This window comes from Centroberyx affinis, unplaced genomic scaffold (genome assembly GCF_046629955.1).
Source record: "Centroberyx affinis isolate AG114_WGS23_722 - 3 ecotype Tasmania unplaced genomic scaffold, CSIRO-AGI_Caff_v1 ptg004772l_1, whole genome shotgun sequence".
In the NCBI taxonomy this organism is placed as follows: Eukaryota; Metazoa; Chordata; class Actinopteri; order Beryciformes; family Berycidae; genus Centroberyx; species Centroberyx affinis.
The window spans coordinates 70,399-91,335 of record NW_027282316.1 but is presented as its reverse complement, the minus strand read 5'-3'; the positions used below and the strand labels follow the sequence as shown (position 1 = coordinate 91,335).

Sequence of the window (20,937 nt, the reverse complement as noted above, 5' to 3'; positions counted from 1 at the left end):
AGTATATTAACTAGAGAGAATGGAGATCACAGCCCAGTTGTGAAGAAAAAAGGTAGAGAAAGTCTAACTGATATAAACAAATGCAGGTATAGTCATATAAGCTTATACATAAATAAAACATATAAAGTTACTTAAAAGAACAGAACATAATAAAGTATTATACACTCCATTTACAGTTTTTATAACTAAAGCCAATACACAAGGCCAAAAAAAAAAAAAAAAAAGTGAAAAACAGGAACAGAAGAATACAAAAACAGGACATATCAAAGCTCAAAATCCCATGCCTTTATAACTGATACTTTGGCTCTAGTGGGGATAGTGGAGATCTACTTAACTACTCATCTAGTTTCCCCAATGCACTGAAATTTGAATGCATGTGCTCAGCCAATTAGGCTATACACAACCCTATGGCACTCTGTCCTATATAAGGCGAGCGCACCTACACTCTCCATCCACTCTTCTTCACTGCCTGAAGATGACAACACCGCTGGGGATGGCTTGGTCTGACACTCTGCTAGTGAGGTACCCGGTGATGCCCCGGGACCGACACTCAGTCACGCATCACGGCCAAGAAAGCTGCCCCCCCTTTACCTTCTTGGGAGGTGGGAGGGGCAGATGACTCACTTCTGGCGGCGTCGCTATGGACAGTTCCTCAGTACTGGGTCCAATCTGGGTCAACCTCAAGGTTTGGCTCTGAAAGGGACAGACTAATGTTGTTATGCAGATGTCTGCAGACATTGTACGGACTATCCAGGGTTCATGGGCCCGATCCACGATTTCATGCTATAAAGCGAAATGGTTGCGTTTCCAAAAGCGATGTGAAGAAAGGAATATTGATCCGCTGAATCGCTCAATTGGGTCTATTCTTCGCATTATGCACTTGAAATGTAGGCGTCAGTCTTGTCATGAAGGTTTTGGAGAGAGGTCGGTTTTCGGCCACCCTCGCCTCGAACATTTTCTGCAGCAGGCTAGGAGGAAATCTGCAGTGACGCGTTCTGCCACCACCCAGCGGGAATTACCTTTGTTTCTCAAAGCCCCCTCTAAAGAGCCTTTCGAGCCTTAGAGGCAAATCTCTTTGCCTGATATCAGACAGAATTATCAACTCGTTACACTCCATTTCCATCTTCAGTCTGACATTGTCAGACTGAAGAGGGGGATTCGATTTTCCCTAACCAATCACTAGAGACCAACGTATCCGCCTGAATCTAACGTCATTTTAAGTCGATGCTGATGCGTAGCCATGACAACACCAGAGACGGTTCAGAAAGTATAGAGCATCTTTGACAACACGGAGCGAAGTAAAAACAAAGTATTTCGGATTTCAAAGTAATTGGTACTTTTAATCGATTTAGAACAGCCTCGATAGCAGCGTCTATCTTGTCTATAGTGGTCGCCATTGTTGTTATTACTCCTCCTTGGTTCCGGCGCACAGCTTGACAACGCTTGACAACGGCGTTAGTCCCGCCCGTGGCGCTGATTGGCTAATCGTTAGACCGATCATTTTTCAACCGAGAATCTGCTGTTTCATGTCACGATGCCAGACCAGAATCAGTCAACTCGGTGGAGTGGGCGGATTCAAAGGTCTGGACCCAGGCAACCTCTAAAGAGCCTTTCAAGCCTAATAGGCGAATCTCTACTTGTTGTCAATCAAGACGCCACTACTTCTTGCATTGACTTCACAGGACTTTTGAATCGTCGGAATTATGGTGATGAAGTCGGTGAGACGAATCACTAGGTTGGTTATGCTTGGAGAATCCCGTGTTAAACACTGAGGGGCATAGCGTTAGGTTTGTTCCCTTACCACTTTTTAGTGTGGTAGGATAGAGACAGACCAGAACTGGTATACTGGATTGCACAGTTTGGTCAAGAGTCAATCGGGCCTGTGTTGCAGCATGTTAGTGTCGCAGCAGGGAGTGATCAGGCTTCGCCCCCTAAGCAGTAGAGCCCCGTCAGAGGGTGAAGCCTGAAATAGAGGGATAGTCACGCATGGTAACTCTAGTTCTATGATCACAGGCTTGAGCCTTCTGCATCTGTGAAGCGTGGAAATACACTACTTTGACTTGTGGGTGTATCTATACACGATAAGTATATGATGTCTTTATTTATTGTGCCAAAATGTCAGTTTCCCGATAACCAATGAATGAACGATGATTACCATTCACTACGCGCTAAGTCCCTATAGGACTGTGTTAGGAATATTATAGTGATTTTTCGCTGTGTTTTTTGACTGTATTTTATCCTACCTTTTATTTTCTCTGGCTTTGATTGCTCTGTAGCCTAGTTTGCTATCTGTCTTCACAGCTCTGTGCCTATAAGTGAATGTATAGCCTAAGGTAACCATTTTATTGTGCAATGAGTTCTGTTTCCTGATTGAAGCCACTGACTGAAATGAAAAAATGTGACGTGACCGTACGCCTTCTCAAAGTGCCAGGCTGCTCACAGCTTATCACGAATTATGTGCTTGTGTGATCGGTAATTGTAACATTATTAAAATGGTAATTCATCACACTACTCGTCACTAGCAGTAGTGATAATATACTGTGGTAACAAGGCGCTGAGTTACTGAGTAATTTGTTACCACTCAATGCTGGCCAGTTTTTAAAAACTTACTTTCATGACTTTGCAGAGTTCTTTCAATCCAAATTAGTCTTTTATTTGATTCTCTTTTATCATTTTTCTCTGATATTCTGTAGTCTATATTAATGAAGCTCCAGTCGCTTCAGTGGAGTTCAGACTGTGGCTGTACTGGACTGTGTGTGTGTGTGTGTGTGTGTGTGTGTGTGTGTGTATGTGTGTGTGTTTAAGTGCTGAGTACAGAGTGAGCTCCTAACCAAAGTCTACCAGAGGAGTGTGGGAAGTTGACAACTCAGAGACAGTTATTTTAAGTTTTATTCTCCAACAGCTTGGTTGCTGTTGGACATAATATATCCTTAAAGGCCCATTCCACTGAAAATGCAATGTCCCAGCTCTCTGCGTGCTTATGAGGCATTTCGGCTGTAACTTGGTGTGAATGAATGTTGAAAATCTGGGTATGTGATATTTTAAATAAACATTGTATGACCAAAACCTCGAGTTGCTCCTCATGGTTTCAAAATCGGCTTAGAATTGGGTGAAATTATTGACATATACAGTACTGTGCAAAAGTCTTAGGCACCCTAGCTTTTTTATATAAAATGTATCTTTGATGTATATTTGTTTTCTGCATTAGTGTGTCAGTAGACTGCTCTTTATAGTACATTTCTTTGATATGGATGGAGAAACTTTTCACTTCATTATTTTTGAAAGCATCTTTGCTTTATGGATGTTTTTTTTACATGTGCCTAGGACAGTACTGTATGTCTAGAATCACGGTAATATCAATTGATTACATTTTTTGTTCCGCCATTATTCCTAAGCTAAATAGTTGCTTTTGAGAAGCTAATGATTTTGTATACTGCCAAAACTGCTAATCAAACATGGCAGATAGTTGTTGTATAATACCAGGGTGTCAACCTGCACCAAGTCCAAGAGGAAAATTTACAGTGAGCTTGGCTATTTCATTGGCAAGTATTGGACAGTTCTATTAAGAGTTAGCATTCCTTTCCAGTGGACTGCATTCTGATTTTGGTTCAACACACGTTCATTAAGTTTGCTAGGTTGACACCTATGACAGTGCTTCAGACAACTCAAGTAATTAACTATGTGCAAGAAGTCACCGCTTTCTACTCACAGGTAATGTTAGCTTTCATTAGCTACCATATGAGACGCTAGTTTCTGAAAGTTAACATAAGCTAGTTTATGAGACGCTAGCTTTATGTTAGCTTTCATGTGCTAGCATCTCATATGGCATCATCTGTTCAACAGTTTCAAGAGTGTCGTTTATTTGACTCTACGTGTTCCATCACTGCTTGGTCAACCTAACAAATACAACTCATTAAAAAAAAAAAAAATCCTTTTATAGGATCCTTTTATCCTTTTATATTTTATAAAATACCTTTTATATTAAAGAAAAATGGGAGTTGGAAGCTAATGTGATAATAGAGTATGAAGAATGGGGGGAAAGTCACTTAAGTAGCCATAAGTAGCCACAAATAGTCCTATGTGGAGGGAGTTTGACTGGAAAGTTAAGGTTACGTACTTTAGGACCTCTCAAGTGGTGTCCGGGTTTGTTGGAGGGCCCTCACCATTATGCTGGAGAGGCTGTGGAATGATTGGGGATCATACACATATCTTTCTGTGATTGTCTAAGACTGCAGTTGTAGGAGAATATTAAAAGTGAGATAAAAGTCATTTTAGATGTTGATTTACCTTTGAATCCACTGTATTATATTCTGGGATGTATACCGAGAAGTATACCCTATGGGGATAATTTCTTATGGGTATTATTGTTAATTGCAAGGAAAATGATAATTATTTCCTGGTTGCAAAATCAACCCCCTACAGTGGAACAATGGACTAAGAGACTGAGACAGGTGTACATGATGGAAGAAATTACTGCACAATTGCAAATGAAAAAGGATATTTTTGTGCGGAGATGGACACCTGTAATTCTGTATATGGCTGAATAGAAGAATACTTAAAATATATATATATATATATATATATACCTATTTATCTTTTTTCTTTATTTATTTTTATTTTTTTATTTTTTTATTTTTGCTTGCGATATTCTCTTGAAATAATTTTCCCTCTTAAAAACTCTTGATTGGTAACTGAAAATGTTGGATGAGCTTGGCTGAGATTGTATGTGATTGTATGTGATCAATGTATTATTCTGATACTAAATAAAATAAGTAAAAAAAAAAAAAAATCATACTACAAAATATTTGGTATAGAAGAGAGAGAGAGTGTGTGTGTGTAAGAGAGAGTTGGAGAGAGAGTCATTTTTAAACGTTGACAATGACAGTAAGTTTAGAGACTGAACAGTACTAGTAAATGGTTTAATTCATCATCTCTCTTTGTTGGTCTCTCTCTCTCACTCCCTCTTTCTCTTTCTCTTTCCCTTTCTCTTTCTCTTTCTCTCCCTCCAGACGGGAAAAGAGCCAACAGAACAGCGGAACAGACAGAGGGAGCGAAAAAGGTAACACACACATACACACAGTCATCCTATAGGGACTTTATTAGGATCTGGCTGTTGAAGCTTGAAGTTTCACTTGGTTGGTCTCAGATTCAAAGATTTAATTAAATTGCACATTACACCAGAAGTTTAACTTGACGTGCGTGTGTGTGTGTGTGTGTGTGTGTGAGAAAGAGAGAGCTTTGTTGTTTTTTGAGAGCAGTGCCCTACGTCACCAAGCAAGTTACATACAGTTATACATAGTGATACATAGTCAGGGTATCTTTGCGATAGCTGGCTTCACAAAACTGTCAATCCTGGCTAACCGGTCTCACGAAGGGGGTTATCACCTCGCACTGGCAACCCAGGATTTTACAATCCAGCAATGAGCTATATTTAGCAAACTCCTTAAAAAAACGTGATGGCATCGATGAATAGGGTTGGGTACCGAAACCCGGTACCACTATGGCACCGGTTCCTTTACGACCGGTACCTACCGGACCGAATTGCAGCACAGATTTCGGTGCCACATTTCAGTGCCATGGCCGAGCTACCGATTGAAATATTTGCCCACCGCTTCCCTCTCCCGTGAGACTCGCCTTCCAACTTTTGGTCGAGAGCCAAACAGCAGCGGCACTCATCAATGTCACATTATGGTCGCTTAGCCAATCAGATAAAAGAGGCGGGTCGTAAAAGTTTTCACTACCGATAACATCCGGTTCATACAAACTGTCAGTTATTTGTTAACATGTAATGTGAAAAGTATATGAAAAGTAATTAAGGACAAATGGGTTTAGTTCATAAAAAAAACTTTTAATAACTAGAATGTCACACTAAGTAGCAAATGTTGATGATGTCAGGAGAGGAGTCATATTATGCCAGAGAAGCAGACATGGTTCTATTTGGGGAAAAGAACTGTTTAAGTAGAAGAATTTGTAGAAGAGTAGAAGTCTAGAAGTTTGCACTTGGTATTTCTTTTGCTGTTATTTATTAGTATTGTAACTGTTTTTTACTGTTAAATTATTGTAGTTGACTTAGGTTTTAATTATTGTTTATTTATTAATATATTGTTCAATTTCTTTGCGTTTGCAATAAAAAGACCTTCTTTAATGTTGTTTTTTTTCGCTTTAAATTAAAAAAAGTATCGGTTCAGGCACCGTTTATGCACCGGTACTGTTTTAAAAGTATCGTTTTAGCACCGGTATCGGAAAAATACAAAACGATACCCATCCCTATTGATGAATCACAATCAGCCTGTTTAACAGCTTTTCTAAGAGGTCAGGATGTCTTCGCGGTTCTTACCACTGGTTTTGGCAAGAGCTTGATTTACCTGTTCGCTCCTCTGGTGGCTAAAGAAATGGGACTTGTGTTCTTGTAAATGATATAATACTGAAGTTTAACAATTCATCAATTTGCTGGGGACCCCCTGGAACCCCCTCAAGGACCCCTGGTGGTCCCCGGACCCCACGTTGAGAACCACTGGTATATAGTATAGATAGTATAGAGATGGTATTGTATAGAGATGACTGGCGAGATTACCTCTAATTAGGGATGGGACAAAGTGCTTATCTCACGTACGATTCAGTATGAAATAACGTGTCATAAAGTTCAATGACAACAAAGTATGTCTCTTTCTAGCGATGGCATTGACTTGTTAGAATGTAAACAACAATTTAAAAATGTCATTACAAAGTGCAAATAATATAATTGGATGGAGAGCTTGTGAAATTGTGATGGGCAAGCTGACTCATTTGTGATTGCTACATGTAGCTAATATCGTGATTCATTTGTCAACAGAACCTGAAAGATATGTCAGTGACAACATCTGTCTTGTGTTATACCTTATGTTGAAACACAAAATAAGTGATCACAGACAGAGTTATGGGTGACAGAAAGTTGGCTTTTTAACATTGCCGGCAATGGTGAGAACCGAGCTAAATCCCCTGCGGACGCACGGCAGCCATGTTTGTGAAAAAGGCCTATTGTCCAGAGACAGAGAATGCCAACAGCTGTGAATATTACAGCTAATTAAATTTGCAAACGTTTATGCAGACTGTGCAGGCAGAGCTTGGAAACAAATGGCACTTTATACCAGTGGTTCTCAACGTGAGGTCCGGGGACCACCAGGGGTCCTTGAGGGGGTTCCAGGGGGTCCCCAGCAAATTGATGAACTGTTAAACTTCAGCGTTATTTCATTCACAAGAAGTTAACACAATTAGAGAATGTAGAAGAATGACTGTTTTGATCATAGTTTCACTGTTATCTCTCTACCTACAATACAGATAGTCATGGAATTCTGGTCAAAATCATATCTGACAATAAAAATATTCTCAGATTTGGGTCTGAGAGAAAAAGAATCATCAAATGGGGGTCTGTGGCTCTAATGTGGACTAAATTAGGTCCTTGATATGAAAAAGGTTGAGAACCACTGACTTACATGGTATAAAGCTGTGGTTCTCAACCTTTTTCATATCAAGGACCCCTAATTTAGTCCACGTTAGAGCCACAGACCCCCATTTGATGGGATTTTGTCTCTCTGACCCAAATCTGAGAATATTTTTATTGTTAGATATGATTTTGTCCAGAATTCCATGACTATCTGTACTGTAGGTAGAGAGATAACAGTGAAACTATGATCAAAATAGTCATTCTAAAATGACAAAATAATGAAGTTTAACAATTCATCAATTTGCTGGGGACCCCCTGGAACCGCCTCAAGGACCCCTGGTGGTCCCCGGACCCCACGTTGAGAACCACTGATGTAAGTAACATGGACTTGCTTGACTTTCAACACAAGGCCAAGCTGGCACTCGGCTCAGTCTACTGCTTGGTCCAAACCCTGGGCATCAATATTTACCTTCGCCATCAGGTCAGTTCCAAGTGCTTAGTAACTAAATGATGCTGCCTACCCCTCGCTTGAGTGACATATCTGGCAGCCAATAAAACGTAATCCTCAAAGGTTGAGCGCATTCCATTTGGAGCACAGTGTTCAGCTCCGTCTCAGCCCGCTAAGCGAGGAAAAGCCAGGATGATGTTCTTTGTTTTTAAATGTCCATAATTTGTGTCAAAGCAAGGAGCTTTAGTAACGCTAACTTTTAAATTCAAATTCTCTCCGACACACACACTTATCCTCTCTCTCTCTCGCCCTCTAACATACACTCGTCCTCGCTCTCCAACTCACACACTTGTCCTCTTTCTCTCTCTCTCATACACACACACACATAGACAAGCATTCAGCTCTCAGAGGGGTCAGGCAGGTTGACTACATCAAACTGTGAGTTCAACAGAGCAAGTGACATGTGTGGATGTGTATGTGTGTGTGTGTGTGAGGGAGAGAGAGAGAGAGAGAGAGAGAGAGAGAGAGGGGTGGTGGTGGGGGGGTTCATAAGTATTCAAGTTCACTTCTTATTAAAATTTTAGATGAAATCCCATGGAACTCTTCCTTTCCTTTCCTTTCCTTTCCTTTCCTTTCCTCTCCTCTCCTCTCCTCTCCTCTCCTCTCATGACTTAAGACTGGGTCTTAATTTCAGTGATTCACTGTTTTTTCCCTTCCCTGGGCTAGATTCATTTAATTCCTACATTCTGTGTGTGTGTGTGTGTGTGTGTGTGTGTGTGTGTGTGTGTGTGTGTGTGTGTGTGTGTGTGTGTGTGTGTGTGTGTGTGTGTGTGTGTGTGTGTGTGTGTGTGTGTGTTGTTTTTGATTTGTCTTGCAGCCACAAAACCTCTTAGAGGATTTTACAGTCTACTCTCTAGTCTCTCTCTCTCTCTCTTTCTCTCTCTCTCTCTCACTCACTCACTCCCTCTCTCTCAGACGCACACACACCAAACCTAACATAATTGGATTAGGACTCAACTATTTAAAAAGAGAGACAGAGAGAGCGAGAGAGAGAGAGAGAGAGAGAGAGAGAGAGAGAGAGAGAGAGTGTATTGAGGTCAACCTAATAAATATTCATCTCATATCTTGGTCTGGCTTCAGTGATACACACTCCATGAAAGCAGTGAAATGATCGGATGAAGATGTCATGTTGGAAATGAGCGTTTGGATAAATGAGCGATGATGTACGGATGTAAATGATGATGCTTTGTCTAATTCATTAGTATATCATTATAATTCCATTATGTCTGCATCCAGTTTGCATCTCCAATTGGTGATTTTCCATATTTTAAGTCTTTTGTTTTGTAGGAAAAAGTTCATAAAATATCCAAATCAATCATCAGAAACAAGTATAAGTAGTCTGTTTATACATCTATACTTTATATGTTACATTACGTATGCATCAAGCACAAAATTACCTAAAACAATAACATAATTTACGGACATTTTCTCAAAATGACATACTCCCTGTATGACGTTTATGACCCTTGAATCAATGAGATTGCATGATTTCTCCTGACAGCTCTCCGCCTCTTATTGCAGCTGCCATCAGTATATATGCCCTAATTATGACAGTAAGACATCATAATTAGGGTAATATGATTAAATATGATCATAGACAAATGAACACTGAATACTCTGTAAAACTTCCCAGGTCAAAAAAGAAAGTGGAAGTGAATTTAGTTTAATGAGAGAATAAGCAGTTTAATAAGAGGCAGGCTCTGCTATACTACTTAAAGGATAACACTGGTGTTTTTTAATGCATTTCTTACCGTCAACAAATCCTATGAAAATAACAAAATCAGCAATGATTTTGTTTTGCTAACAAGTCTCGTCCATGTAGCCGGTGCCCAATGAAGCCATGTCCCAGCAGCCGTAGAACTCCATTGTATTAAAAAAAACTATTAAAAACAGGTCAAAAGAGCCATGCTGCTGCTCTGCAGTATATTTCATTAGCGCGATGCACCGGGCCGGCTGATTTTTTTCTTCATAAGCCGGCTGTAAACACGTTGCGATCTCAGGAAAGTAGTTCCGTAGCACAGAAAATAGTCCCCGGCGTAATGACGATTTTGTTCCCATTGAATTTGATTTGGTAATAACTACAACAGCCTGAATTTTCATGGTAACAGTTAGCGATTTTTTAAATGTAAACTATGTCTTTGTGAGCTGTATTTAAAGGTTTTTAGCTTACAATTGGAGCCAATGACTTCCAGGTTGACGGCTAAAAAGGGTACGTAGGATGTCAGAAAGTAACGGGAGTAGAGCAAACACATTGTTGATTTTGTTATTTATTGTCATAGGATTTGGTGACGGTAAACAATGCATTAAAAAACACCGGCCTTATTCTTTAACTATATTCTTGTTCCTTACAGTGGTTCTCAACGTGGGGTCCGGGGACCACCAGGGGTCCTTGAGGGGGGCCCCAGCAAATCGATGAATTGTTAAACTTCACCATTATTTCATTCACAAGAAGTTAACACAATTAGAGAATGTAGAAGAATGACTGTTTTGGTCATAGTTGCACTGTTATCTCTCTACCTATAATACAGATAGTCATGGAATTCTGGACAAAATCATATCGAACAATAAAAACATTCTCAGATTTGGGTCCGAGAGACAAAATCTCATCAAATGGGGGTCTGTGGCCATAATGAGGACAAAATTAGGGTTTCGTTATATGGAAAAGGTTGAGAACCACTGCACTAAAGCACGTAGGTGGAGAGATACCATCAACCTTTCAAGGGTCTGTAAGTACTTTAAACTTTCAAGTAAAGTTGAAATACTAAATAACAGTGGCAGCGAGTAGTAGCATTGGCTGTGTCAGTGAAGCTACATCTTCAGTTATTTCAGAATTCAAGGGTAAATAACATCAAAAGAACGAGGTGTTACAGCCAGCTTGGTGTTAAGAACCAAAGCCATTGATTGAAGAAGAAGAATGATTTCACTGACATAATTCATGGTGTGTAGAAACCCAACAAATGTGGCCCTGAGATCTTCTTTTTAGAAATCTTTTGGTTCGGGTTTTGACTGAAGGTCTTATCATCACACATCACTTAAATCCTTGGCTTGGGTTTCTGGATTCACTGGTTGTTATTTTTTTAAGTCACTAGTGCAAGTTGCAGTTTTATTCTTTTCCTGTGATCGCTTTTGAGAGCGTTTGTGGAGTTTTCCTGGAGCTGCAGTCAGACGCATCTGTAGAGTCTCTGGTTTGGCCAACAGAGAACTTTCACACCAAGGCGTCCCAGAAGCATGTTTTTAACCCAGATCCTCACCTAAAACAATATTGGAGGTTGTATTTCACCGGTACACTGGTTCACACTACCAATGTACCTAGGTCCGACCACAGCCAAGCAACACAGAAGTGTCAACCTCGACACCTTTGTTGTTATTACCTCCAAGGAGGTTATGTTTTCGATGCCGTTTGTTTGTCTGTCTGTCAGCAGGATTACGGAAAAACTACTGGCCCGATTTTCATGAAACTTCGTGGAAGGGTGTATCATGGGCCAAGGAAGAACCCATTCAATTTTGGAGCGGATCCGGATCCGACTCACGAACAAGCAATAATAGCACGAACCTTGGCAGAGGTCTGTGCTCTCCGAGTGCCCTTCTAGTTTTTTAATAGCCTCCCTCTCTCTCTCTCTCTCTCTCCCTCTCTCCTCTCTCTCTCTCTCTCTCCTCTCTCTCTCTTACTCTCTCTCTCTCTCTCACGCCAGAGATGTTGATCGAGTGTGTGAAGAGCAAGGACTTGAGGAGGGTGAGTGACAGGCTCAGTAGCCAATCATTGAGCAGCATTCAAAGTTCATCCACCACAGATATAGTTGTGACCTAAAGCTTTTACATTTAGATGATTCCAGTTTGGAGCATTTTAATTACCAGTACAACACCTGCGGAACTGTACGGACTGAAATGACTTTCTCTTTGGTCTTGATAACCTACTGTAAGACATTTGGTTTAGCTTGCTTTTTAAGCAAGAAGTGGCAGAATTATTTTTTTCACAAACAAAAAAATCTCTGCTTTCTCATGACCCAGTCTTTCTTTGTTCCTCTGTCATATGAGATGCAGCACTGAACAGTCTGTTCCCGTCAGTACTGTTACACAGGGCAGATAAGAGCTCGCCAGACCATGAAGGAAAGAATACAATAAAGACATTATGGAAGCAAAGGAGAGGCTGCCCCTATTTCATCCCTATTTCACCATCTTCTGCATAAGTATAAACGTTGTGGATCTCTGCCCAAACAACAGGGTTCCTACGCAGGTCTGGAAAGTCTGGAAAAGTATTAAAAATGAATTTGATCATTCCCAGGTCTTGAATAGTTTCAAATCAAATCCAGTCAAGAACATAGGGTCTGGTAAAAATATGGAATTTTAAAATGGAAACCGTGTAGGAACCCTGCCAATCATCTTACATATTCTGATATTTGTCGCTGTGAAGAACAATCTTCATCTATACAGTGATATGACCTAGTTAGCAGGGGCAAGATGTCTGTCTGCATAAATCAGACAAAATCTTCAAAACAAATCAAGGTCTAGAAAAAGTATGGAATTTTTTAATTGAAAATGTGCAGGAACCCTGAAACAAGAACAGATGCTTATCAAGGGAAATATGCACTTCTCAATCTCACCTAGTTCTCTTACATGAAAAACAGATTATTAGTCAATATTTAGTATGACATTACAGGGATTACAGACATTTAGAGGGTAACAAACTTTTGTTATCGGTGAAGGATGTTTAAGAACTTAACAAGCTGTTTAAAGTCTCTGTGGAACAAATATAGAAACTTTCTCCCCACACTGTGAGAAGTGTCTGCTTAACTGCCAGGAAAAGGATTTTTTAAAATGAATATCAATAAAATTTTGTCACAACGATATGACAAATTGCATGTTACTTCACTTCATTTTGACTCTCCTTTGATCCTCTCTGTCTCCACCAATAGCTGCAGGAGCTTCACCTGAAGGGGGCAGACCTCACAGCCGTGGACCAATCAGGTTGCAGTTTGCTGCACCATGCCGTCGACACAGGAAGCAAGGAGACGGTCCGCTACATTCTGGACAATGGTAACCATAGCAAACCAGCAGCCGACAGTGTGCCATGTAACTGTGATAGCCATGGTAACAGTGGTAACCACAGATTAGATCAGTGATTCTCAAACTTTTTCATATCAAGGACCCCTAATTTAGTCCACATTAGGGCCATGAACCCCCACTTGATGAGATTTTGTCTCTTGAAACCAAATCTGAGATTGTCTTTATTGTTAGATATGATTTTGTCCAGAATTCCATGACTATATGCATTGTAGGTAGAGAGATAACAGTGAAACTATGATCAAAACAGTCATTCTTCTACATTCTGTAATTGTGTTAACTTCTTGTAAATGAAATAATGGTGAAGTTTAACAACAACAAAATTTGCTAGGGACCCTCTGGAACCCCCTCAAGGACCCCTGGTGGTCCCCGGACCCCACGTTGAGAACCACTGGATTAGATTACATTAGATTACGATAGATGAATCTTGGGCTGTTGCAGCAGCAAATAGTAATAGGATAGAATAGAAATAAGCCTAGAGCAAACTGAGTAATATAAGGTAATATAATAATATGAGGTTATATACTGTAAACATACTTAATTGACAATTGCAACTCATAACATATTAAGTAGAAATGTAGAAAGTAGAAAAAACTGAATTCCGGCATTAACAGGATTCCAGCTAAATAACAGCAGTCGTATCAGTAGCGTATTCAAGGTGAGATTTGTGCATTAACAAAAAGGTGGAGAATTATAAGAACATATACAGAAACTTTAATGTATATGCAATAATGATGAGAGGAGTATGAGAAAAGACAATATGTGAAAGCTTACAGTATATATGGTATTTGCATTAACAGATCTACAGGAGGCCACAACACCTTAAACCTTTTATTGAGACAACAAAGAGTTTGGAGTAGCAGTATTTTCCATGTCATTGGTTTACAGTCTTGCAAATTGAACAAGACTAAGCTATTTTTGACCTATGACTATATCTATCTATTGCAGTAACAGAATAGTTGACCAAATGTGCTTACAGTCCACAAAATATACAAAATCCAAATCTATCTCAACTACTGCTAGGAACGGGAACACAATTTTTATGATTTTTATCTTTATTTTTATCTGTTTTCCAGCTCCCAGCGACCTGCTTGATGTCACAGAAAAACTACAGTAAGATCATCATGTTGCATCACTATTGTGTTATATCAATCAGTGATAGGAAGTAGCAAAACTATGTGAAAAATGTGTTTGAGTTCTGAGTTTAAAGTCAGAATTTTGAGAAAAGAGTCAGAATTCTGACTTTGAACTTTCTGACTTTAATCTTAGAATTCTGACTTTAAACTCAGAAGTCAAATACATTTTTCACATGCGGCCCTAATCCTCTTCCGTACAAAACGTACATTTATTTACATGAAAATATCACTTATTAGCCGTTTTTTCTAACATTCAACTTATCACTCAGACTAGTTGGAAAGGAGATAGGAAGATGTGAGATGCTGGGTTAGGGTTAGGGCGGGAAGTGTCAGTGGGAGGGGCTTATATGAATATTAATGAGATGTGGAGGAAGTGGGCGGCAGCAGTCTACACTCGGGTTGTGGAGGAATATTAATCTGGGAAAAGAGTTTTAGGTGAAGCAGCCAAAAACATTTGTTCGTCCATGTTGCACCTGAACTGATCTTGCATGCTAGAAATAACTAGCGGGGGGGTGGGTGGAATAAATCGAAAGGTTATCAAAATTTCTGATTGGATCAAATGTTTGTATCCGCCCCCGAGTGCAGGATGAGTCATCAGCAGATATTGTTAATTTTGGTGTAAAATGTTGATTTTGAAAATTTCATTTTTTTGACCTGTATTGGTGAATAGGTGTACAGTAAGTCCAGCAATGAGGTTTTTAACTCATGCTCTCTCTCTCTTTCTCTCTCTCTCTCTCTCTCTGTCACTCTGTCTCTATGTCTCTCTCCCTCCAGTGGAGAGACAGTTCTCCATAGAGCAGCATCTCTGTGTCAGAGGACCATTTGTCATTATCTGGTAGAAGCAGGAGCCTCATTGATGAAAACTGACTTACAGGTATCTATCTGTCTATCTGTCTATCTAGCTATCTATCTATCAAAAAAATCTCTTTTCTTTCATTTTTGTTTCATTTTCCCTGTGTTTTCTCTCCAAATGGGGTTTAAAACCATGTGATCAGAGCTTCAGAGCGGCTGGACTCACTTCAGCAGAAATGACCTAGATACAGAGAGAGGGAGAGAAAGGGAAGGATGAATGAAGAGAGAGAGAGAGAGAAAGACAGAGCAATGAATGGAAAGAGGGAGAGATGAATAGAAAGAGAGAGAAGAGGGGAATAGACTATGATTTCACATTCAGTATAAACTACTCTATCACTCTTCACCTCTACCTCTATGTCCCCCCCCCCCCTCTCTCTCTCTCTCTCCCTCTCCCTCTCCCTCTCTCTCTCTCTCTCTCTCTCTCTGGTAAGTGTAATCCAGAGGCTTGGGGAGCACTTGTTTTCCGCGCCCTCTGGTCTTGGAATAAAGCTCCGCTACCTCTCTGTCTTTGTCTCTCTTGCTCTCCCTATTTATCCCTCGCTCTCCCTTTGTTCCTCTCCTCTGTATTCATCCCTCTCTCTCTGTTTGTCTCTGTCTCTCTCTTTCTTTCTGTCTTTCTCTCTTTCTCTCTATTTTAAACCAATCTCAAGTTCTCACTGTGAAGATGTTTCCAAATCTGTTAGAACCCCAGAGACAAACACACAAAAGACGTGTGTGTGTGTGTGTGTGTGTGTGTGTGTGGTTGTGTGCGTGTGTGTGTCCTCTCAAGGTCACAGGTTGTTTTTTACTATTATAGGCAGGCTGTTATTCAAAGTTTTATGATAATAATAAGGAAATGGTACCCACAACTAGAGATGAGGAAGTAATCTAAATAAAATCTGAATTTGGTGCTTAGCAGGCTTGGAATTTTGTCATTTTAGGGGAAAGGCCATTTGGCCTTCGGTGTCACAAAATTTTTCAGGGCACAAAGGCCACATGCCAGGGCACAAAGGCCATTGAGTGAAATAAGAGGATTTGGAACCTACAAATAAATCCTGTTAAGTCCGACGGACCCGGTACCGAGTCCACCCCCGTGGCGTAGTTACAAAAAATCGCGATAGAAGATGGTCTATTAATAGAAGATATGAATGTTATACTGTTTTGAAAACATGGGGTCTTCAGCTTTCAGAATCCGTAAACCAATTGTATGTTGTCCAAAGTATGTCTTATTACGAAGTATTTTAACAATAAAGTCGTACAAATATAAACTTCGTAAATATAAGAGCGAGTTGTGATCAAAAGATCGGGGATAATTTTCTCGTCAGTCTACAATAACATGCTTGGTATCGCTGGAAACTAGAAATTCCGAGCTTTCCAATGACCCTAAACGCACCACGATTGGAACGATACAACCTCCGCCATTTCCAGGGAAACGTAGCAGTCAAACTTCACATTTTACAGTCACTCTGACAAAAATCTATATTCTTGCCAAAATATTTCACCAAGGCTTATGTTATTTTCACCAAAAACAGCAGATTTTAGTTATTCACGTTTCTACCGCAAGTTTGAGACTGTTTCTGACTCATCCGGGGATCTTCCGGGGATTTTCACCAACCATTTCAGTCCAGACAGACTTTAGCTATGGTGGGAGTTCTGGCTCTTCGTCGCCATCTGGTGGCTGTAACGTATTAAGTATTAACGTTAGGTGGTGTTAAAAACAGAGAGGTTTGATTCAGTTAAACACTAAATAAGTCAGCTATCTATAACTAGCTAGCTTGCTTACCTGCATATAGTCCAAACCAATCCAAGCTACAAGGACTGCTGCAGATCTAAGAGACCACTGACACTTTTAAAGCAACCTCGGGATTTTGACAGTAGCAGGGCACAAATGCCATGGTGGCCGTAGGGGCGTACGGGCATCACGGCCAGAGCGAGGAAATTCCTACCCTGGTGCTTAGTCTTATTAAGGAATGAAAGGAGGAACAGTTGAAATAGGAGAAAGAATTGACTTAATTGCGTATTTCTCTTTCTCTCCGTCTTCCTCTGTCTCTCTATTAGGGTGATACTCCTAAAAACAGGGCTGAGAAGGCCCAAGATGCCGAACTCGCGGCCTATCTGGAGAACAGACAGCATTACCAGATGATCCAAAGAGAAGACCAGGAGACGGCCGTTTGAAACCGGAACTCGTTTTCATCCTTTAGTCGATCGGAAAAAAAAGGAGTCGTGTTGTTCTTCAACTCCTTGAGATCTGAGGACATCTGTAGAGCACTTTATGAAGATGGTGAGAACGTTTTCAAGATGGGATTCCCAGCTTCATTAAAGCACCGTTCCTCTTTTTTGTTACGGGACCCAGCAGAGGTAGGCCTGTTTCAACTGAATCTAGATGCTGTTTTTTTTCTCAGCGTGGACAAGGTCTCCTCTTCAGATGCAGAACATCCCCTCTGATCTTCTAAAAAAAACAGCGTCACATACGGCCTTTACAGAGGTGACGCCCGTTCAGTATGTTGAACAATGACAATGATTCCTTCCTTGAGGAACTTCACAAACTGTGGGACCAGTGGAAAATGTATTTTTTTTTTAAGGCGTTTCTGCTTTTACTCGGCAGCATACAGTGGAGACTGAGCGGCAAGCTGTGCCAAATCTGATGTGGCCGTTTGGAGAGAAGATGCTTTTAATGATGACGATGATGATAAAGATGAAAATAATCATTGATGTTTGATGATTGTGCCGATCAAGTTGAAGAGAAACATTAAGATTACATGATGTTCATTAATTTGATCTTTCAATTTTGAATTGTTCAATAGTAAACAATGCAAGCAAACACAAGAAAATTGAGATGTGGTGTTGGAATAATCATGACGTAGTTTTTAACCTTGTTGATGATGAAGATGGTTTTAGGGAGTCAAAGAGTTGCCTTGGACAGACTTGTTCTTTAAGGAGATTCATATCAAACTACTCCAAAGACTTGAATCGGTGATGGCAGATTAGGAGGAACGCATTGCCAAACCAAGACGGAGACCATCTACCATGCAACCATGGAGATGGGTTGTCTTGGTGGGTATGATTGTTTAGTTTGTTAGTAGGGCTGAACGATTTTGAAAAAATATCTAATTGCGATTATTTTGACTGATATTGCAATTGCGATATGATTTGCGATATTAGAGGGAATGATCATTTTTACATCATTATTCTCATTTTCATTGAAAAACGTATTAAAATGATTATGGTGTGATTTTTGCGGGGATCTGTACCAAACAAAGATGTTTTGTTAAGTCTGTAGAATATGATGTGTAGGCCAGGACATCTCTGCAGCACCACAATATTTCATTTAAAATGCTATTTTGACACATTTCGCCTTTAACAAATATTGCGCCTCCTGCGATTTGAAAATTGCAGTAGGCCATATTGCGATTTCGATAAAATTTTGATTAATTGTTCAGCCCTATTTGTTACGTAGTTTGGTTTCACTTCTAATAGATTCCCATTTGCTCACTTTTGTGGGTCTTTAGGCTCATACCATAGTAGAGGACTTCTACGCACTTGGAAGTATGGGATCGATTTAAAAAAAAAAAAAAAGAACTTCAGCGATTTCAGATTCTGTCTATCATTACCCAGGAGTATCAGCCCAATTCAGTGGTATCCGTCACACAGCTGTTTTGAGCGATGTAGTGACGCTCTGTGATTATTTCATTGAGCTTAAGCTGCATCATCAGCTACATTGTGAACATACCGAACATCTTTGGTTCCCCACAGGTCTTCTATTTCACTTAACCACATCGCTATATCTGTGTATTGTACATACTGTATTTTGTTGACTATTCCAGAGATAATGAATATTTATGATATTTTTGATGATTTAATTATTTTTCAATGCCTTTATGATTGAATGTTTAAGGTTGAAAATCCAGGTCTGAGATGAATTCACAGTCAATTCAACCAATCCAAAATGTAAAGAAAAGAATTCAATTCATTTGCTTATGATGGAACAGTAATTCTCAATCATTTCTTAATTGGATGGATATGACAGTCTTCTTTAAAATGGAATTGAATTGAAATTGAATTGAGCCCAGCCTTGGTTGATATAGTATATGTGCCCGAATGGACTTAGTATGTATGGACCTACTAGCTACACAATGTGTTAAGGCCTATTCAAACTATTGATGAGCACTGATACCACATGATATCGGTTGAGGTTACTGATATCACAAGTTGATTTAAGTCTTCACATGTCGCATCCCCTCATGAAATGTATTGCTTTGCCTGGCGGGATGCAAAATGGCTTTAGTGAAAGCAAACATTTTGTTTCTGTCACATGAAGAACTTTCCTTATTTCACATGGAGGTTCACGACCTGTTATGTGCTGGAGGAAGTTCCATGACTGGAACTTCCATGACATGTTGACTTTTTTTTTTATATATTAGGTATTCATCTGACAACAGTGCTTTTCTTAACAACTTTTGGTTTGGTTTGGATCATTCAAAAGTGTAAACCAATCTTTAGGGAGAAAAAGGCAGTTCTATTTGATGGGAAGGGCAGGATTGTTCAAAAATATTTGATGGTATTATTGGTTTGAATTTTTATGTACATCTACTTACTAAAGATACACCATTTTCCAGGAAGCAAAAGTAATGGGATTTTGATGTAAAAATACAAGAAAATAAAAAGTTTGTACTTTTTGCCATTTGTTAAATAGGTGTATATTGTGACATGGTAAATTAGCTGACAAGGTGAAAAAGTATTTTTTTTATGGAAGATCAAATGTGCATATTCTATCGAGAATGTTGTATTAAGGGTGGGTTGCACCAACACGGAGCAGCTTTTAAACTGGATTAAATCATGGTTTATCAATAAATTCTATTGTACCAAACTTAAAACCTAGTTTAAAAACTAAAATTCAAACCTTCTTTTCAAACTCTTTTTTTTTACTTCAGTCCTGTTACTCCACAACTTTAAACTCTGATTTAAAGGTGCATTAAGTAATCTATGTGTTCTATCGACCTCTATAGGCACCAGTTGGAATTGCAACAACACCATGCTGAATACTGGAATGATAATACCGCTTTGTCTTTTGCTTTTTTAGCTTGAGAACGAGGCGTTTTAGCCTTCAGAGCTGAAATGTGTTAAAAAATACCCCCACATATACAGTATATTATGGTCATTTGGTGCTATGGGACAGTAAAATCCTTACTTATTTCCCCTTTAAACATTGAGCAGGAGTTAACTTTACACAGTCGAAGTGGTTTAAAAGTCAAATTGACAGTATTTTTCAGGTGGATGAGAGAGTTCCTCAAAGAAAGAAAAGTGGCAAACTAAACACAGTTGAGTTTTAATGTAATACCTTTGTTCTCATATTCCTCCAACAGGCTTTGAGTTAGGCTCGTCTCTCCTCTCCTTCCCTCCTGCTGATCCGCTAAAGGCTACTGCCAACTCAAACCATGCATTGTTCTTTTTATTGGCAGTGGTGTCAAGTCTGAACCAAAACTCTCATTAGCTCGACCACATGATTCTTTTTTCAAAAGAAGAGAATTTAGTCTGGGACTACTTTTTTATTTTTATTGCTAGTTTTTCTTCTCACCAAAGCACATATTGGTTTTTTTTCGTTTTTGTGAACCAATTGCTGTAATCTTGGTTAAATCATTTAAATTTAGGTTTAAATCATAAATATTAGATTGACTAAACTTGGGCTAAATTTAAAACAGCAATTTTACAACAACATTTTAAACTTGGTTTTACTAAATAATCTTACTTTAAATTCCCTTACAAAAAACTTCAAAATACATGCGAATTCAAAACACTTGGTATTCACATGTCAACAGTTTTTTTTTCACCTTTTCCAGTTTGTACTTCAGATCACAGGTGACGTGTTTTTTTCCCACATGTAGTCACCTGCCGTTACACGTGACAATGTCTGTTTAACATATACAATTTTTTATTTCACATGTAAATCCACGTGTCCAAAATTCATGTGTATTTTTTAC

General features: G+C 39.4%; 1 protein-coding gene across 1 annotated transcript in view; it reads left to right on the top strand.

The window, feature by feature from the left end:
- Nucleotides 1–19,786, top strand: part of dgkza (diacylglycerol kinase, zeta a) — a 98,549-nt gene extending 78,763 nt beyond the window's left edge. The window contains exons 31-36 of the mRNA XM_071545101.1: nucleotides 5,010–5,059; nucleotides 11,624–11,664; nucleotides 12,845–12,965; nucleotides 14,069–14,105; nucleotides 14,903–15,002; nucleotides 17,018–19,786. Coding sequence (XP_071401202.1) covers nucleotides 5,010–5,059; nucleotides 11,624–11,664; nucleotides 12,845–12,965; nucleotides 14,069–14,105; nucleotides 14,903–15,002; nucleotides 17,018–17,134 — 466 coding nt within the window. The 3' untranslated portion in view covers nucleotides 17,135–19,786. The remainder of the gene's footprint in view (nucleotides 1–5,009; nucleotides 5,060–11,623; nucleotides 11,665–12,844; nucleotides 12,966–14,068; nucleotides 14,106–14,902; nucleotides 15,003–17,017) is intronic.
- Nucleotides 19,787–20,937: the final 1,151 nt, after the last annotated feature.